General features: G+C 41.6%; 1 protein-coding gene across 6 annotated transcripts in view; it reads left to right on the plus strand.

Moving 5' to 3' along the window:
* Window positions 1–18,510, plus strand: part of CTNND2 (catenin delta 2) — a 236,816-nt gene that overhangs the window by 206,670 nt on the left and 11,636 nt on the right. For all 6 annotated transcript variants that reach the window (XM_060278053.1, XM_060278051.1, XM_060278050.1 and 3 more), the window contains one exon: window positions 9,141–9,267. In XM_060278053.1, coding sequence (XP_060134036.1) covers window positions 9,141–9,267 — 127 coding nt within the window. The remainder of the gene's footprint in view (window positions 1–9,140; window positions 9,268–18,510) is intronic.

Raw genomic sequence — 18,510 nt, forward strand, 5'->3', positions numbered from 1 at the left:
TTCCCAAAGCTAAACAGCAGAGGGCTAGCTAGTGCTCACCCCTTTTTATCTCATGAAAGTGGATCACACAAGTGAATCCTCAATATGCCCTTATGCCCCAGCCCCAGGTACAAAGCCCCAGGTACAAAGGCCAGCCAGCCCCAGGTACAAAGGCAGAACTGCTGCCAGAGCCCCTTAGCTGGCACAAGGCTGTGCCCACAGTAGGAGCAGAGGAGATATCTTGTATTGCCATTCAAGTCGTACTCTTAAGCTCAGAGACGTGAAGTTGCATTGCTGTCATGATATCATTTCCAGCTCCCTTTCCTGATATTCCCCTACCACGGTACAATAAAGCCAGGCATAATGCCTAGTTATTTCCAGCTCTTAAGGGAAATTAAACAAAGTGACCAGTGCATGTAGCTGGAGAACACGAATTCTGCCAGAACCATCTGAGTGAGTCAATGATAAGCTGCTAGTTTCAGTTCTTTCATATTCAGTGTAATCTAGTTACACACTTGTTCAAGAAATAGCTCTGGGAATAATGGCTTATTGGTTTTCTTGCTCACAATTTGGGGGAGGGGGGGAACTGGCTGCTGTTCCCTGAATACAGATATAGAAGGTTTTTTTGTGATCCTGTTTTTACGGCTGCTGCTTTATTTCATTTAATCAGAGGTGAATCAACTAAAATTTTAATCGCAGATTAAACTTGTGCCCTTGAATTAAACAGTGGGGAGGTGGACTTGCACACAGCTGAGCAGGCTGCAGAAACTCTCTCTCTCTCTCTCTCTCTCCTGTCTACCAAGATTAATAATAAAAAGGGCTTTCCTTCCAAAAATGAGTGATAATCAGTTCAATAAACAAAAGCTATCTTACACGTAACAGAAATGGGTCTTCGTTCTCAAGATACTCAAAAGATGCACCTGTGCCATTGGGTAACATGCACACTTATTAAACTTGCATTAACTCACCCTCTAGCTTTAATTAGTTAATTGATCACTCAACTAAAGCATATCTATCTAGTTGACGGCTCTGCTTTGTTCCCTCTGATGTAGAACAGAATTTAAATTTTATTAGTCGCATCTGTGACAGGTGCTATACCATTAGATGAAATCCTTTCACTACTTGCTCAGAATGCCAAGTGTACACTTGAAAGGTCAAGGTGCCCTCAATTACTCTGTGGAAAGTGACATGAGGGGCTGCAGAAGGAAGTTGGAGTCAGTGAAAACCCTTCTTCCTCCAGCTGGAGCCTCTGCTAGATCAAAGTTCCTAGAAAGAGGAGAGCCCTTCTATTCACAGAAAGTCAATCTTTACTCCAACCCTGGTCATCTCTATATGTGAACAGAAAAGTTGCCCTCAGTATATGCCTAATATTCATATCTTCCATAAATAGCATAATCCTACATTTGGAACCTTGAAAAAGAACTGGAACAAGTTCACTTAGCTGTAACACTTATTATTATTATTATTATTATTATTATTATTATTATTATTATTATGACAGTCTTTACATTCCTCCAATGTCTATATTTCCTCTCTTGTTCATAGTTCTAAACTCCTCATAGAGATTGTACTTACATAGTGCTTTTCTTGTGCAAAGTTCATTATAATCTTTTTCTTGTCCTTCTATGAGATATTTCCCTTCTACTCCCATTTTATAGATGGGGAACAAAGTGATACAGGCTTTCTCGGGGCCACCTAAGGACTTGAACTGAAAGTTGTTTTTTGGGATAGAGTTCATTCCTTTGGAGCCTGTAAAAATACGTTGCATCATACCACCATAAGCCGACCAGAAAGTGATGGAAGTATAGTTTGCTCTCAGCACACTGCCTCTCTCAAATCTCCCCCAATATCTCTCTCAAATGCTGTGGCTAGCCATAATTTCATATATACACCTATCTAGAATTAGTACCTACAATGCTAAATCTTCAACACTACCTGTGGAGAGGGAAGCTTATGAGGTTCTAGTACTCAGTCAACACATTATGTTACATCCTGGACAGTCCATCATTGAGGTTATTGAGGTTATCATTGAGGTGACTGTGGCTACCTTGAGGTTACTGAGGCTGTTCCCTGTATCCATGGGAAGCTCAATTACAGCCTTTCCTACTCCTCTCTGGGTCTGTTGCCCATGAGATTAAGCGCAGAAATACCAGATCCATATGATTATAACTTGAATTCAGGCTGTTTTCCACAGACACTAAAGCATTTTACTACACAACGGAAGTCTTGGATGGAGTCACTTTAGCTTTATAGTTCTAGTTCAAACTTAAGATTGTGTGGGTCAGTGGCAGGGGATAATGTACAGTCATGCGTTTTGGCAGGAGAAAGTGAGGCATAGTTGTATCATTTTCAATGCTTGTTTGTTTTATTTCTCTTGGCCTTGATTAAAGCTATTCATTGCATTTCCTCCACCTACTAGCGTTATCTAGGTTAGACCTGCTTGTGCATGTTCAATGCTTCAATCACTCATCTTTGCGGTGCCGTGTAGGGAAAGCAGGAAAGGAGCAGTCACTACGTGTGGTTATATCTCGGGTACATCTACATCTAAGATACTGTATTTATTTTAAAAACCCCACAAAAATGCTCTTTTTTGCCATTTAACCTGCACTATATCCAAGAAAAAGCCTTTGACATTCACAGTGAACCCTCCCACTCTAAAATCTCGTATACCTTCCTCAAAACCTGAAGTAACCCCTTTTTCATAACATCCTAACAGCTTCTAGTCACTTCGCTGAAACTGGGGTAATTTGCTGTAATGACTGTAGTCGTACTTCTGGCATGCCCAATAATTTCATTGGATGCTAACCCCACAAACAGTATATCACAGCATAGTTTGCACCATGCAATTCCCTTGCATGTTATGTCTAATCGTAATTCCACAATTACACTAAATTTGCACACTCCGCCAAGCCACATTTTCTCCCAGAAAGACTTGAAACAGGTTGCAAGGTTCCACCACGCTCTGAGCGGGTTTACAAGCCACCTGCATGAAATGAAGTATTTTGAAAAACGCCTACATGATTTGATGGCGGTGCTTTTATAGGGCTTATTATTTAGTTCCCTGTATAACATCAACAGTATGAATAATGAGGCCTGTTATGTCTGAGGTTCTGTCCTTCATGCTTTGTCTCACACACTGTTCCCTGTTCTTACAGCTCTGTTATTCATTAGATTAGGTCTTGTCATCCTTGCATTCACAACACAGGAAATCAATAATTAATTATGGATAGGTAAAGCAATGCCTGACTTGCTTTTGAGACCTCCGTAGACACACATTAGAAATAAATTATTTGGTATTGCTCTCTAGAAGTTTTCACTTAATTGACTTGCCATAAGTAACTGCATTCAGAGCAGGGTGCTGCCCCCCACCAAGCCCTGGTCTCCCCTTGGCATCCTGAAGAGTATTGTGCTCAACAGCTGGTGGCTAAAGGCTAATCTTATATTGACCTGAATTCTGTATATGCAGCCCTGCGCCCATCTCAGCTATCAACCTCTCGACAGCTTGCTGCAGTGGTCAATGCTGACTTGCCCATAACCACAGTCTCTACAGCAAAGGTGGAGAACCTATGGGTCTACCCCAGATGTCCCTGTGCTCCATCAGCTCCAGCCATGATGTCCATTGGTCAGGGATTATTATTGCACTGACCAACCAGGTGGTCTCTAATCATGTGGTCTTCATCTTTCGTCCTTGTCCCTAAAACACAAGCATGCAAACCGAAGCCCATTCTCTTCACACCTTGCAAGGTCATTCTTAGCCATCCAAATCCTAAGGAGTTTGGCTTTGCGATTGACGTGTGTTGGATTGTTGATTCCACACAATCAATAGATGTGTGATGGGCTCAGTTTTTTTCTGTCCGAGCTGACAGCTGGAATTCATGTGTATCTGTGGCAAATTGGTTATATGGCTCTTGGTCATAATACGCTGCTCATGCAATTACTTTGCTCAAGAACACATGAAACTAGGTTGTAAGCCTTGGCAAGATTTTTTTATTTTTTATTTAAAAAAAAAAAGCTCAACGTATGTTTCAACGTTCTGTAAAGTAGCCCTGAATTTCCTTCTCCTTAAAACTAAAACTGGAGGTTTAAGAAGCTTATAGGTGAAAAAGGGTTTCTCTTGCCTTATGACTCACATAATCAGCAGGTTTTGAAAGTAAAACGAATCCTGTAAGATGCCTTTCATGTGGCAACCCAAGGTGATGTGCAAAGGTATAACAAATTAACTCATTTGAAACAGTACAAATCAGGAGAGGAAATCCACAAAGCAATGAAGATGTTGTACATTTAGTTTTTGCTTAATAATGTTTTCTTAAATCTTTTGCTGCATTTTAAATGGGTATTATATGCTTTTTTAAATTCTAAGTTGCTTTGAGACAATTTTATATCACTAGCAACAAATGGTGGTGGTGATGATGATGATTTAAAACATGGTACCATAGGTTGGAATCAAGCACTAGCAAAAAGCCTGGGAGTAGAAGTGTGTCTTCAATCTGGAAAACATTCTAAGTAGTTCTTAAGAAATATTTCATCAAGAAAAGCAGGCAGAGAGATTATTCAATAATTTGGGGGTTCTACCATACTGACCGTGAATGAATGGACTTTTAGTTTTCAGAATATCTCTAACAGATAATCAGTGCATCTTCCATAAGGGTGAAAGGATCAAACTACTGATTTTGAAGACCAGTTTCATAAATAAATAATCTTGACAATACTTATTAACCATCATTCAATGCTAAGCATGTCTACCAAAATACACATTGGTATGACATAATTTTGGAGATTAGTACTTGTAGGCGTGACAGTAAGTAACTTAATTAATAAGTAATCACTTTTGCAGTGTCCTTGAGGTACTGTTCAGCAAAACTACTAATAAATAACAGGATGGGGTGTTAGAATATTAGTGGACACCCACAGTTCTCTAATCAAAAGTAAATAACCCAATTCCTTTCAACTTTGCTTTTTTATATATAACAGCAGCTGAATGATCTATACATAAGAACTGCAACATGTTTTAGATTTATTGGGACTGCTTTCTTAGCATTTACACCTAAAATCCAGCTTACACCTCCTGTGGTATTTCAAGGAAACATGACATGGTATGAGATTTGTGCATTAAGGAGAGCAAAGGAGGAGTGGCTGAAGTCTTAAGAGCCTGGAAGTCTAACTTTTCCTCCTCAACAGTCATCCATGTATATCTTTCCATCTCAAAATTTATTCCCCACTTCATCTCTGGCTACTTATCAGAGAGGTACACATAATGATCTAGCAAAAAACACCAAAACCAATTTCTCTTAGACCTTTCTATAAATTGCTTTGGGGGGAGGGGGAAGATAGTCATTAAACAGATGTAGCCAAGAATATAGTTGTGAATAAATGTTTCAGGAAATGCTACTAAAATTAAATAAGTACCTTCTTTTCCACTTTTGGTATGCAGTTATTAACTGTTAACTGCAAGTAGCCAACTATGCCCTAACTCCCATAATGTGACGTCTTCTAAATGTATCAAGTATTTCTGTCTTAATTTTGCTCCACTAGAGTAGGATGTAGGCAGATAAATTGAGTTCAGAAATGCACTTGTACATCTCTTGCTTTTGGAGAGATTACTTTTTCTGTGCAGGAGACCCTTATATACTGTAGCTTTTAAGTATCCAAATCAATTTAATTAAAATTCATTAGAAGCACTAGAGCTGAAACAAACTAATGAAAGCAGCCAGCACATCAGGTGGTATTTATTTCTGCATTAAATTAGAAATACTCCCTTTTGGCTTCTAAAAATTAGTTTAAATATTTAACATTAATAGCTTTTGGAATTGTTGATAAAGTAGGCCTAATGAATTTGTTACTGACAGTTTACCTTTAAAATGGAAAATATGCTTGTTTTCTTGGAACTGAGAAAGGCTAATGTTATATTTTGATTACTCACATTGGAAAATATTGTGATCGTCTTACTGGACGTGCCCATAAAGAATCAGTGCAATGTGAAATTTATTTCTTATTTATTGCTTTGGTCTGACAAAGCACTATTTCAGTTGAATCAAATTTACATGTGGCGTGAAATCAAACTACAGACTGGCCCAAAGAGAACTTTCTGTTGCTTATTGGTAACTTATTTTGCATGACATGAGATTATAGTGATGGGGCAAAATCAAATTACAGCTAAAACAGAATACAGACATATATTGGAAGTCGAACGGAATCTGTTCTGAAAGTCCATTCGAATTCCAAAACATTCGGGAACCAAGGCGCGGCCTCTGATTGGCTGCAGTAAGGTCCTGCAGCCAATTGGAAGCCACAGAAGTTGCGCCGGACGTTCGAGTTCCAAAGAACATTTGAAAACCGGAACACTCCTGGTTTTCAATTGTTTGGGAGTCAAAACGTTCAGCAACTAAGCCGTTCGTCAACCAAGGTACGACTGTATATTGAGTAGATTGAAACATAATATAATCAAGGAATCAAAGCCAACGATAGACATACGACTTTCTACAGTAGATTCCTATGATATAAAGAGACAATTTGTGTAGATTATTTGTTTTACCCTGCATAGCTGACCTTTCTGGCAAGGCATTGCCCTGCACACACCCAGCCAAGGGAGGCAAATGGCTGATAGTTAATTCTTTATTGATGAATGCACACATTTACAGCAGCTTCTAAGATGCACCAGAAACCCTTGCTGCCTTCGGGGTCTCAAGTATGATGCAAAGCTCCCACGTGGGGTTCAGGCTCCTTATAGCATTGATTGTATTGGCTGGTTTCTGAGATGTTGGATTATCTAGGGATGGTCAGAGGTAGAACTCTCATTCCACTGGGATTCCAACAAGTCATTAAAAAAGAGAGGTCAAAATACTGTGTGAAATCTTCTAAGCAAAGTGGGAAATGTCTGCCTTTCTCACTCTAATCATGCAGCAGCCATTTCCACAGAGCTGTGTATGCTTTGGAGCAAAGAGATTTTGAGATAAGCATTAAACAAAGTGAGCTGCTTGGCAGCTGACTCTAAGCTTTTAAGAGCCCTTTGGGACAAGCCTAGATTCATAGGGAAAAAATTTCATTGACTTCAAAGTGATCAGGTTTGTAGTTTAAAATTTGAGTGCTGTTAAGCTTTCATTCCTCAAGCCATTAATTTAAGAACACTCATACCGAGTTCAGTTGTATTGTCTTGGCAGTTCGAGGAATGTAGCCTTATTAATTTAAAATAGATGGTATATATTACTGTGTGTAATTAAAAATGCACACCTTTTAATTCTTAAACTATTACTTCCAGCACTGAAACAGCTCAAGATTGTCCCTATCCAGTAGCCATACAAATTGAGTACTTTGAAATAAAGAGTGCTGGATTCAGCTAAATCCAGTCTACGGTAGCATAATCCAGTGCAAGGCCTGCTGCTAGCCAATAGGGCTCCCCCCCCCAATTGACTCTTGGGGGATCAGGAGAACACCCAGAACAGCACTTGGGGGGGGGAGTGGCTGTTCCATCTGGCAAGCAGGAATGCTCACACTGATTGAATTATTGTCTTAGTGTGATGTTGAATTCCACCCACTATGTTGACATCTATTGCTTGCCAAATTAATCTGAGCTATAGTGTTTATTTGATGAAGGTTTAAGAATGAGGTTTGATTTAAAAAGCCATGTAGAATCTAGCTTTCAATATGGGTAAGTGAGAGAAATAATGGTTTTTCAAGGATTTTGAAGTATTGTGTTTAGTTCTGCTGGCCATGGAATGTTCTCTAATAATTATTACCTCAGTTAATACTTAATAAACATCAGTAGTTGTGTAGCTGAAGATAATACATTTGGCATTAGCTTTTGTCTGATTTTAGAGGGCCTGGCTTCTCAATTATCTGGCTCCTGAGAGAAAATGTGTGGATTTAAACAATATTGTCTTATCAGTAGTAGTAAGGACTAATGGTCATTACTAGTTATTCTTGTTCTTTTCTATTGGCTGTTTTCTTTTTCTCTTGCAATTTCTTATCTAACCCTCAACAGTCTAAGGACATATAGATTAGATTGTTTGAGTTGCCTGAGCCTTAAGGATGTTAGATTTCACTTATAAAGTTTTTTTAAAAAAATTCTTGTACTAGTTAATTTACACTATTTGACTGCATACCGGGTAAAGGGAAAAGACAGATTTTCACTTTTGCTCTACTTATATATGTGAATATTTTGCAAGTTAGCAATCATTGTTCCTGAAAGGAAAATCGGCATTGAGGACGGAAAAATAAGGGCACACAATCCAAATGAAATTAAGTACTTGTTACTCTCATTAATAGCATCGGCAGAGATTTAAGAAAGTACTTAACTCGCCCACTAAAATCAGAGGAACCATTTTTAAAAATTCAGGCAGGTTCATCCCATAACCTTTTATTCATAATTAGATGTAGGTGTTCCAATTTAGAATGTAAATATTCTTTCAGAAAGAATACTGGAGCAGCCACAGAACAAAAAGGTGTTAAGGTCACTGGGTGATATCCAATAAAGTCATACCTAGAGTAGACCCATTGAAATCAAAGAACATAATAGGCATTTAAGTCCATTGATTTCTCCTCTGAGTGTGTGACATACTCGGTAGTTAAAATAGGAAACACAGAAAATCTTGTTCATACTCATTCATATACTGAAAAGATCACCAAGCTATTTTTAATGATAGATTACATTGTCCCCCATCTCAGAGTAATATTTTCCAGCATTCTAAGTGTGAGTGGCAGACCTTACGACACACACTCATTCCACCACCGCATGTGTGTACATTGGTCAGGAGGTGCAAGCATTGTCGGCAATCCTATAATAGTGCACTCACATTTACAAACTGAATGGTAATTGCCATTCTGGTGCAAGGTTTTTGGCTGACTTTATGATGTGTTTTTAATCATTGTGACCTGCTCTGGGATCACTTGGCAACGAAAGACAGGATATGAATTTTGAGATAAATAATACATGAAATTGAACATTTTTGTGTGTGTAAAAACAGATTATATTAAAAAGGATCATGCAAAAGATCTGTCTGTTGGTGAAAAGCAAGACCAGTCTGTAAAATATAGCATATTAAACTATTTATTCCTAACTTGGCTTACTTAATTTTTATTCTCAAACATTGAACATGAGTATCTTTTTCGCTAATTTTGTTTTCCCCGCCCCCCTCCACTTCTCGTTGTCTGTTATTCCTGTGCAGGATGGATGGTCACAATATCACTTTGTAGCCTCATCGTCAACGATAGAGAGGGATCGGCAAAGGCCGTACTCCTCATCGCGTACGCCCTCCATCTCTCCTGTGCGTATGTCTCCCAACAACCGTTCAGGTAAGCCCAAATTTATTAATAAGCTGGGAAGTAACCCATCATAAAGGAAGATATTTCCAGTATATATATGTTAACTTTTCGTGGATGTTCCATCTCTCCTGACAGCAAAACAATCAGGGTAAACCACAAAATGAGTCACAGTTGTCTTTAGGATTGGTACGAATAGGGTTTTCTTTTGGGGGGGGGGTGTTGTGTGTTCTGAACCACAGGCCGAAATGAGGGCCTGGGAGTGTGGTTTGATGCAGGGATACCAAAGAAGGATGTCAAAAACTCCAGAATGGCGTGTTCTAGTGCTTTCTTAAAGAACGGTATAAACTTGTAACACAGACGCCAGATGGACATCACAACAGTGATAGATTGTCGCGACTTGTCTGCACCCGAGCAAGCATTCATGCATTTTATATATATATATATATATATATATATATATATATATATATATATATATATGTATGTATGTATACACACACACACACACACATACAAAGCAGCATATGTCACTTCGGCCGAGACTTCCCTGACCAGATTAGCGAATTAGCCTATGTCAGAGTGAGTGAATGTAAACATATATGAGCACATTGTTACAACTACCAATTAATTGTGGGGTTAGCTTGACTACCAAGATGGCATTTGCAGAGCTTCTGGAACAGTTAAGCTTTGGTTCAACACAGGAAAGTAATTGAGCCAATAGATAATGCGACTTCAACCTTAGTAAATTTGCTTTAAATCTCTACTTAGCCATGTACTTGGTTAGATATTTGTAAATTGTTGATAATCAAGTCATACCCTTAACGTTGGAAGCAACACACTTTTAAAGAAATTCTGTCTATGTAATTATCAGTAATAATTACAATTTTCCATGTTACTTGACTGTGAATGATGGGCATGGCAGCTTCACCTGTGTCCTATCCAGCTCATCACAGCTGAAGCTAGTGGGCATGCCAGCCCCCCAAGGAGCTCTGGAATAACAGCACTCTCAGATGTCCCCAGGAGACAGAATTTGGATATGACCACTGTGGGGAGCCTGAAATTATTCCCGTGACTTTGAGCAAGCTCTGCTCTAGAAAGAATGTCCTACTCATGAATAAAGACTTGCTTGCAAATAGGATCTAATTGTGAGCAGAGCAAGGAAGTCAAGAATAGGGTGTAGCTAGATGGAGAAAGATGATAGATGATAGATAAGAGAATTGAAGAGCCACCATCTCTCCACAGCTTCACAAGAAAGATAACCCTGAAATACTGATGCCCCCAGGAGCTCTCTGGTTGCCCATAGAGATAGGCAGTCAGCAGGGATAAAGGGATATGAGTTTCAAATGTTTTCCAACTTTTAATTTTAAAAAGCCTGCCAAAAAAGGGCAGTGCCAAAGAATGCTCCAACTTCTGCCCAATTGTGCTCATTTCACACGCTAGCAAGGTTATGCTTAAAATTCTACAAGGCAGGCTTAAGCAGTATGTGGACCGAGAACTCCCAGAAATGCAAGCTGGATTTCGAAGGGGCAGAGGAACCAGAGACGAAATTGCAAACATGCGCTGGATTATGGAGAAAGCTAGAGAGTTCCAGAAAAACATCAACTTCTGCTTCATTGACTATGCAAAAGCCTTTGACTGTGTCAGCAAACTATGGCAAGAAATGGGAGTGCCTGATCACCTCATCTGTCTCCTATCTGGGGCAAGAAGCTACAGTTAGAACTGGATATGGAACAACTGATTGGCTCAAAATTGGGAAAGGAGTACGACAAGGCTATATATTGTCTCCCTGCTTATTTACCTTATATGCAGAATTCATCATGCGGAAGGCTGGACTGGATTAATCCCAAACCAGAATTAAGATTGCCAGACGAAATATCAACAACCTCAGATATGCAGATGACACAACTTTGATGGCAGAAAGTGAGAAGGAATTAAAGAACCTCTTAATGAGGGTGAAAGAGGAGAGCGCAAAATATGGTCTGAAGCTCAACATTAAAAAAAACTAAGATCATGGCCACTGGTCCCGTCACCTCCTGGCAAATAGAAGGGGAAGAAATGGAAGCAGTGAGAGATTTTACTTTCTTGGGTTCCATGATCACTGCAGATGGTGACAGCGGTTATGAAATTAAAAGACGCCTGCTTCTTGGGAGAAAAGCAATGACAAACCTAGACAGCATCTTAAAAAGCAGAGACATCACCTTGCCGACATAGGTCCATATAGTTAAAGCTATGTAGTGATGTGTGGAAGTGAGAGCTGGACCATAAAGAAGGCTGATCGCCGAAGAATTGATGCTTTTGAATTATGGTGCTGAAGGAGACTCTTGAGAGTCCCATGGACTGCAAGAAGATCAAACCTATCCATTCTGAAGGAAATCAGCCCTGAGTGCTCACTGGAAGGACAGATCCTGAGGCTGAGGCTCCAATACTTTGGGCACCTCATGAGAAGAGAAGACTCCCTGGAAAAGACCCTGATGTTGGGAAAGATGGAGGGCATAAGGAGAAGGGGGTGACAGAAGACGAAATGGTTGGATAGTGTTCTCGAATCTACGAACATGAGTTTGACCAAACTGCAGGAGGCAGTGCAAGACAGGAGTGCCTGGCGTGCTCTGGTCCATGGGATCACGAAGAGTCGGACACGACTAAATGACTAAACAACAACAATTTTAAAAAGCAACATGTTAGCAGTATAGAACTGGTTGGTGCTATTTGTGAGTGTCACTTGGTTGAGAGAACTTGTGCGCTTCATAGATACTCAGTTTTATTATTACAGCAGGTCTTCTGCTCAGTAATAATTCACTTTTAACAAGAATGATGTAGATGGTGTTGCTGACAGCTTTGCCATGAATTCATTCACAATCACAAAGGCTTTTATTACGAGAGACATTGCCAAGGCCACCACAATAATGTGGCAGCTTTTTTATTGTTAGTGGAATCAATGGAGAAAAATGCTGTTAGCATCCTTTAATAAAGGACCTAACCTTGAGAGACCTTCCTTTATCTACCATATTCTGGTTAGATTTGGTGCCACTTAAGAATATTTTTCATTGTGATGAACATTTGTTACAACAATTTGCTAATTCCAGGCAATTTTATTCTCTCAAGTCTCCCAAGGAGGTGGGGATAGATGTGGGGGGAAAGAGAGAGACATTTTAATAATTTTTAAGGAAAACATCCTTGTTGAAAGGAAGGACAATTATGTTATAATCCATGCCAATTAAGGGGAGGGGTGTCCTTCCTGAAATATTGTGCAAGGTAAAGCATTGTTTTATTAATATAGAAAGGGTTTTTAAATTCGTGTTCCTTTCTCTTTGTAGAGGGTGTTTGTTTGTCAAGTAGCTTCCAGTGTAAGAGAAAGAAAATACTGATTTTTCCTTAGTCAAAAATTGCACAATTTAAATACTAGCTTCTCCTGGGGCATTGCTTAGGGGAGAGAAGGAGGTGCATTGCCCAAAGTGCTCCCAAACCTAGAGTGGAACCTAGATGTGGAAACGATTCCAGATCCCTCGAGTTAAGAGATCTTGTTAGAAATTACAGGAAATGAAATAACCGGTCTATTGGTGATCTATCTATTTGTCTACAATCTAATACAGTGGTACCTCGACTTGCGACGGCGATCCGTTCCGCGGTCGTCTTCGTAAGTCGAGGTTTTCGGATGTCGAAGCGCCGCTATGGCGCATGCGTGAAGCGCGATTTTGTGTTTCTGCACATGCGCTGGGCGCGCGCCACTCTACGCAGGTGCAGAACGCGTGTGCCGGGCATGCGCGGCGAAAGGACTTCCGGGGGTTGTCGATTTCGGAAGTTGAAACCTTCGGAAGTCAAAGCGTTCGGATGTTGAGGTATGACTGTAGCTAGTAAGAGAGTGGTTTTACGTTTTTTGACATTGCAATAAATGGAGTCTGTTAAAACATACTAATAATTTGTATTAGTAAATCTTACTACGTTTTTACCATTTTCCTTAGCTAAATAACAAAAGCAACACATTGTAAAGTATAGGACTTTATAGAAGAGTAGGGTAGGGAGTGGGAACAGAGTAAGACTGGAGAATTAGCTTCTGTTAGGACTGTTGAGTTCTGTCTCCACATCAGTCCATTCAGACACCATGTCACACAAATACATCCATATACAGAGTCTAGGGGCTTGGCTACCCTTCCACTTGCTTGTACTTTCTAGGTGTGAGTCTGAGCTGTTTTCCACTTGCCCCACTCCTTTCCAAGGGAAAACCTGCTCTTTGGCGATCAGTCAGAACAAAAAACTAGGGAAAACTTGAATTGCCGTTTGCTCTGATTGAGCACTATGGAGCTGTTTTCCCCGGGGTGGGGAAGCAACAGGACAAGGGGATGTGTGGATAAGCGTTCAGTGTCTAAATATATGCTCCTTCATGTTGTTGTTGCCTATGAAAAGTCACCTTTCTGCACAGTGCCAGTATTTTGCACAATTGAAACTGCTGTTCTATCATTCCAGTGTTGGAGCACCAACCACTTTGCCATTGATAACTGCTTATGTTGCTCCTCTGTTAGGCTCCATAGTATTCAGACATAATACAGCAATACAGCCACATCCATTATTTCTTCAATACAATATTGAGGTGAATAATGGCCACTGAGCTACCACGGCTGTCCTATTGCAGTTTCAGCAGGAATAGGGTGTTATTTGAACAAAATATAATGGCTGTCTTGGCCAGAGAAGAAAGAAAATGAACCCAAGTGTAGTGAATTAGGTTAACAGGAAAGTTGTATGATCACCTGGGCGGTCTAGTGCAGAAATGAGGATTGCAACTGGTTTGCTACTTCCGTTGCTTTTGGTACCATATTATTAATTTCTCTTTACATCATGGATAGAGAGAGCTTGCGACAACTTTTTACTCCAACTTCTATCGGAAGAACAGTCAGGAATTATGGGAGTTGTAGTCCCAGCAACATTTGGTGGACCACAACTACCCTGTTCCTGCTTGTAGTTGCAGTTCATTATCATAGAATTCACAGGATCCTTGGAGGCCAACTCCCTGCTCAATGTAGGGTCTGAAGTGCAAGATGCAACTATAGCATGCCTGACAGCTGGCTGTCCAGCCTCCAGTGAAAGAGAGGCCACCACCTCCAAAGGTCATCTGTTCCGCTGTCAGACAGCTGCTGCCATCAGGAATTGTCTCCTAATGTTTGGTTGAAATCTGCTTCCCTGCAGTTTCTAGTCTTTCCCTCTGGAACAATAGAGAACAAGTTTGTTCTGTCTTTTGCATGACAGCCCTTCAGATATTTGAAGGTCACTGTCATGCCTTAATCTTCTCTTCTCCAGGTTCAACATGCCAAGCTCATTTAACCATTCCTCATAGGACCTTGTCTGCAGATCACATGACCCAGTTTGTTAGTGTGTCTCTTAAATATGGTACCCAGAATTGGACACAGTATTCCAGATGTGACCTGATCATTACGGAATAGAGCAGGCATAGGCAAACTCGGCCCTCCAGATGTTTTGGGACTACAACTCCCATCATCCCTGACCACTGGTCCTGTTAGCTAGGGATGATGGGAGTTGTAGTCCCAAAACATCTGGAGGGCTGAGTTTGCCTATGCCTGGAATAGAGCTTAGCTATTTACTTTCCATGATCTGAATACTGTGCTTCTATTGATGCAGCCTAAAAATGTATTAGCTTTTATTTATTTTTAGCAACCACATCGCACTGCTGCTTCATGTATTCAGCTCCTGATCAACTAAGACAGTGGTCCTCAACCTTGGGCCTCCAGATGTTTTGAGACTACAGTTCCCATCATCCCTGACCACTGGTCCTGCTAGCTAGGGATCATGGGAGTTGTAGGCCAAAAACATCTGGAGGCCCAAGGTTGAGGACCACTGAACTAAGACACCTAGATCATTTTCACATGTATTACTGCCAAGCCAGGTTTCTCCCTCCCCCCCAACCCACCTCCACCCTAAGATTCATCCAGCCCACATTTTACCACTTTATCAACAAGGATATTATGGGAGACCTTGTCAGATGGTTTGCTGAAATGCATTCCCATGATCTACCAGACTTTCAAACAGGGAAATATTGTTGGTCTTGCAAGATACATTCTTAATGACACAACTTCACACCACCCCAGTCCTAGGTCAAATAATTTCCCTCCGTTCCCTCCTGTCAAAGGGAGGAGGGGGATTTTAAAAATAGCCACTCTTGCATTGCTGATTACCCTACCCATGACACATGACCAAGCACAGGATGTGGTACAACTTGGCTCCCAGTCACAGCATAGCTCAAGTATTAAGTAATCGCACACACAGAGTTCATAATTTAGATGACAAGGCATGCAACGTTGGACTATGGGTCTCTGGCCCCACATACTGTGCACACTTGAAGCTTACGGGGGGCGGGGGCTTTGTGAAAAGGCACTGTGCACACTTTGCACAAAACAACCTGGTCTCACAACACACATGTAGGAACTTGAGCACGTTGTTAACACTTGTCTACCTAGAACCCTAACAGGTACCTCACTTTGGGACTTCAGAAACAAGCACCCAACAGCAAACTTCAGTCCAACATCTGAGACTGCCAGGGCAGAGCACCCCACAGAGGTAAGCAAAGGAAATGGAAAACTCATTCTTCAAAGTGCAGCTCCCATGAATTTCTCCCTCTCAAACACTTCATTGCCATGCATTTCATAACCTACCTTGAAATAATGTGAATGCTTTGTCTTGTTTGAATGGTCTTTTCTAATACTCTTCCACTGCTCCCCAGATGGTGGGGAAGTCCTCTTCGTCACATTCCTGTAATCTGCTTGTTGGCAAAAGTCTACTTCAACCATTCCCACAGTTGGCCAAACCCTCACAAGCACATTTGTCTTACAGGATCACAGCCCAGGTGCAAGGAGCAGAGCAAGCTGTCATCAAACATACGAAGTTTTATTGGACACCCCCCCCCCAAAAAAAGGAGAAAAAGTGAGTAGATTCACAGTCTCTGCAGTCTCTCCCCCACTGCCATGTCAGGTGGGCTATTGATGCATAATCACAGGCACTGTACTCCATAGGCACCTCTCTCGCACTCTCACTGTGAATGCATAAATCCTCACTGCACATGCAGCGTGAGGGAGTGTCTGTTCCAGCTGCTGCCTCTTGCTCATTGTTCACTTTCTCTTTTGGTGTCCTCTCTGCAGGCTCTCCCACAGGTATAGGTTGCACCCTGATCCACACGAAACAAAAGGGAGCCCCAGTCTGACCAACAGCAGGAAGCAAGATGCTCCCAGCCGTTCTCCTGTAGGGCTGCTGACCTGCTTCCTCCAGGGAGGCACCTTCACCCTCGCAGGCTCCATGACAGCCAATAGTGCAACAGGTGGTTTTCCTGATGTGGTTTGGGTGCCGTTAAGAGACTCGGCGGCAACTGCTCTGCAAAGCCACTGTCCAACACACAGGAGCCCTGCTGGAGGGGCTGGATGGCAACCATACACACTGCCTTCTGTTTCAGGATCTCTTCAGGATCTCTTCAATAAAGACTTTGACTCTACCATACGTATTGCTTCTTCATTGCTAGTGAGTGGCAGATGGGTCTCCTCCCTGACCCCAGCCTAATGGTATGCCTTCAGCAGGCTGCAGGATGAGTCTCTGAAGGCAGTGAGCTGGGAGTTGGAGGAGCTCAGCAGCCTTGCCTCTCTGTATTTGTTCAGGTACTCTAGACTGCGAGGGGGTGCACAAGGTGGGGTTGGTGCTGCTGTTAGGGTGTATTGGGGGTGAGGAGGGGGAGGGTGATTTAATCTTGTTGACTGGCTAGCCTTGCTAGGTAAGGTGTGAGGCAACATATTGTGGTGAAAGGGGGGAGACTGATCACATGGGTTGCCAGTGATTGGCCCATGTAGTGCTCCTTCCTGATTGGCTTAGGTAAGCCATCGTGTTCTCCTCTCTCTGCTTTTCCTAGTATGGTGCTGAATTTTAACCTGGAGCCTCAGTGTGTAAAATGTGAGCTGTCTCTGCAATACCTGTGTTCATTGTGTCTGTGTGTTAGGGCAGGGGACAGAAATATGTGCCTTTTGGTGCCTCTGGGTTTTGGGTGGGAGGATTGTTTGCTGCTGTTCTTGAGTGGTTAGGGAACAGCTCTGTGGCATTTTGCAGTGTGGGTTTGAATCCCAGGAGCATCCTCTTTTGGCCCCGACATCACATTTTTAAGCAATGCCAAAGGTAAGTGAAAGCATTATTTCCCCCTTAGTGTATGCTTGGAATCCTTTCCGCTGCTTCCCAACGCCATGCCCTATGGCAGTGAGGAGCTGTTTTGGGACTACAACTCCCATCATCCCTAGCTAACAGGACCAGTGGTCAGGGATGATGGGAACTGTAGTCCCAAAACAGCTGGAGGGCCAAGTTTGGCCATCACTGCCCCATGGAGTCACCCAAATGTGTGTCTGCCACCCTTGTTGCCTGTCTGGTCCCTTCCTTTGGTTGGTTGCTTCTTTCGAACCCAAGGGTGGATTTCTGAGCTCTTGGTGCAGAAGGCACCAAGAGCTCAGGGAACTATGTGTTGTGCCCAGGGAACTATCTGTTGTGTGGACTTTCCTCCCTTGCTGTTGTTTGTTGTGCTCGTGAGGAGCATAAGGGAATCCAAACCCCTGTTTGGAGGAATGCCTAGGCACTACCTGGGTTGTTGATGGCTCTGCCACTGAAGGCATGAGAATGCTGTGCTTTCATTGTGTGTGCTACAGAGGTCCCCCATTGTCATGCATTTGTTGGCTGGCTTTGTGTACATGTGTCTCCCCACTTAGAAATGTATGGCTCAGCTCATGGAGAGAGAGAGATAAGCAGGGGAAATGTTATGGACCCAAAGGGGCAGGATTTGGATGTGCACCCCCATTGTCCCTCACACGATTTGGAGGTGATAGAACCTCAAATAGGGCTAAAGTAAGCCTCTGATGTAAAAAAAAAATGGTTAAAATATTGAAGAACACAATTGCATTCTACATAATTTGTTTAATTAGTTTTGTGTTACGCTATTGGCTTCATGTAACCCTGCAAATTTACCTGTAGATTGGGAAATCTTGGGTGGCTTGAGATTAAGCATGACAGGATAATAGAGAGTCTGCACTGGGATGTTACTTGTATTCATAACTTGATAAACATAAAGAAAGTATTTATTCCTACAGCAACCAAGAACTGTTTACATTTACTTTATTGCTGAGAGAGTTCATAATTTCTGTAACAGAGGAAACTGACATCTCCAGCTATGCTAAATGGTCACAACTTCCGTACGATGTCTAGATAGCCTTTTTCTTGGTATCTTGTGTATCGGTATTTGAATACGTT

Source organism: Zootoca vivipara, chromosome 8 (genome assembly GCF_963506605.1).
Source record: "Zootoca vivipara chromosome 8, rZooViv1.1, whole genome shotgun sequence".
NCBI lineage: Eukaryota > Metazoa > Chordata > Lepidosauria > Squamata > Lacertidae > Zootoca > Zootoca vivipara.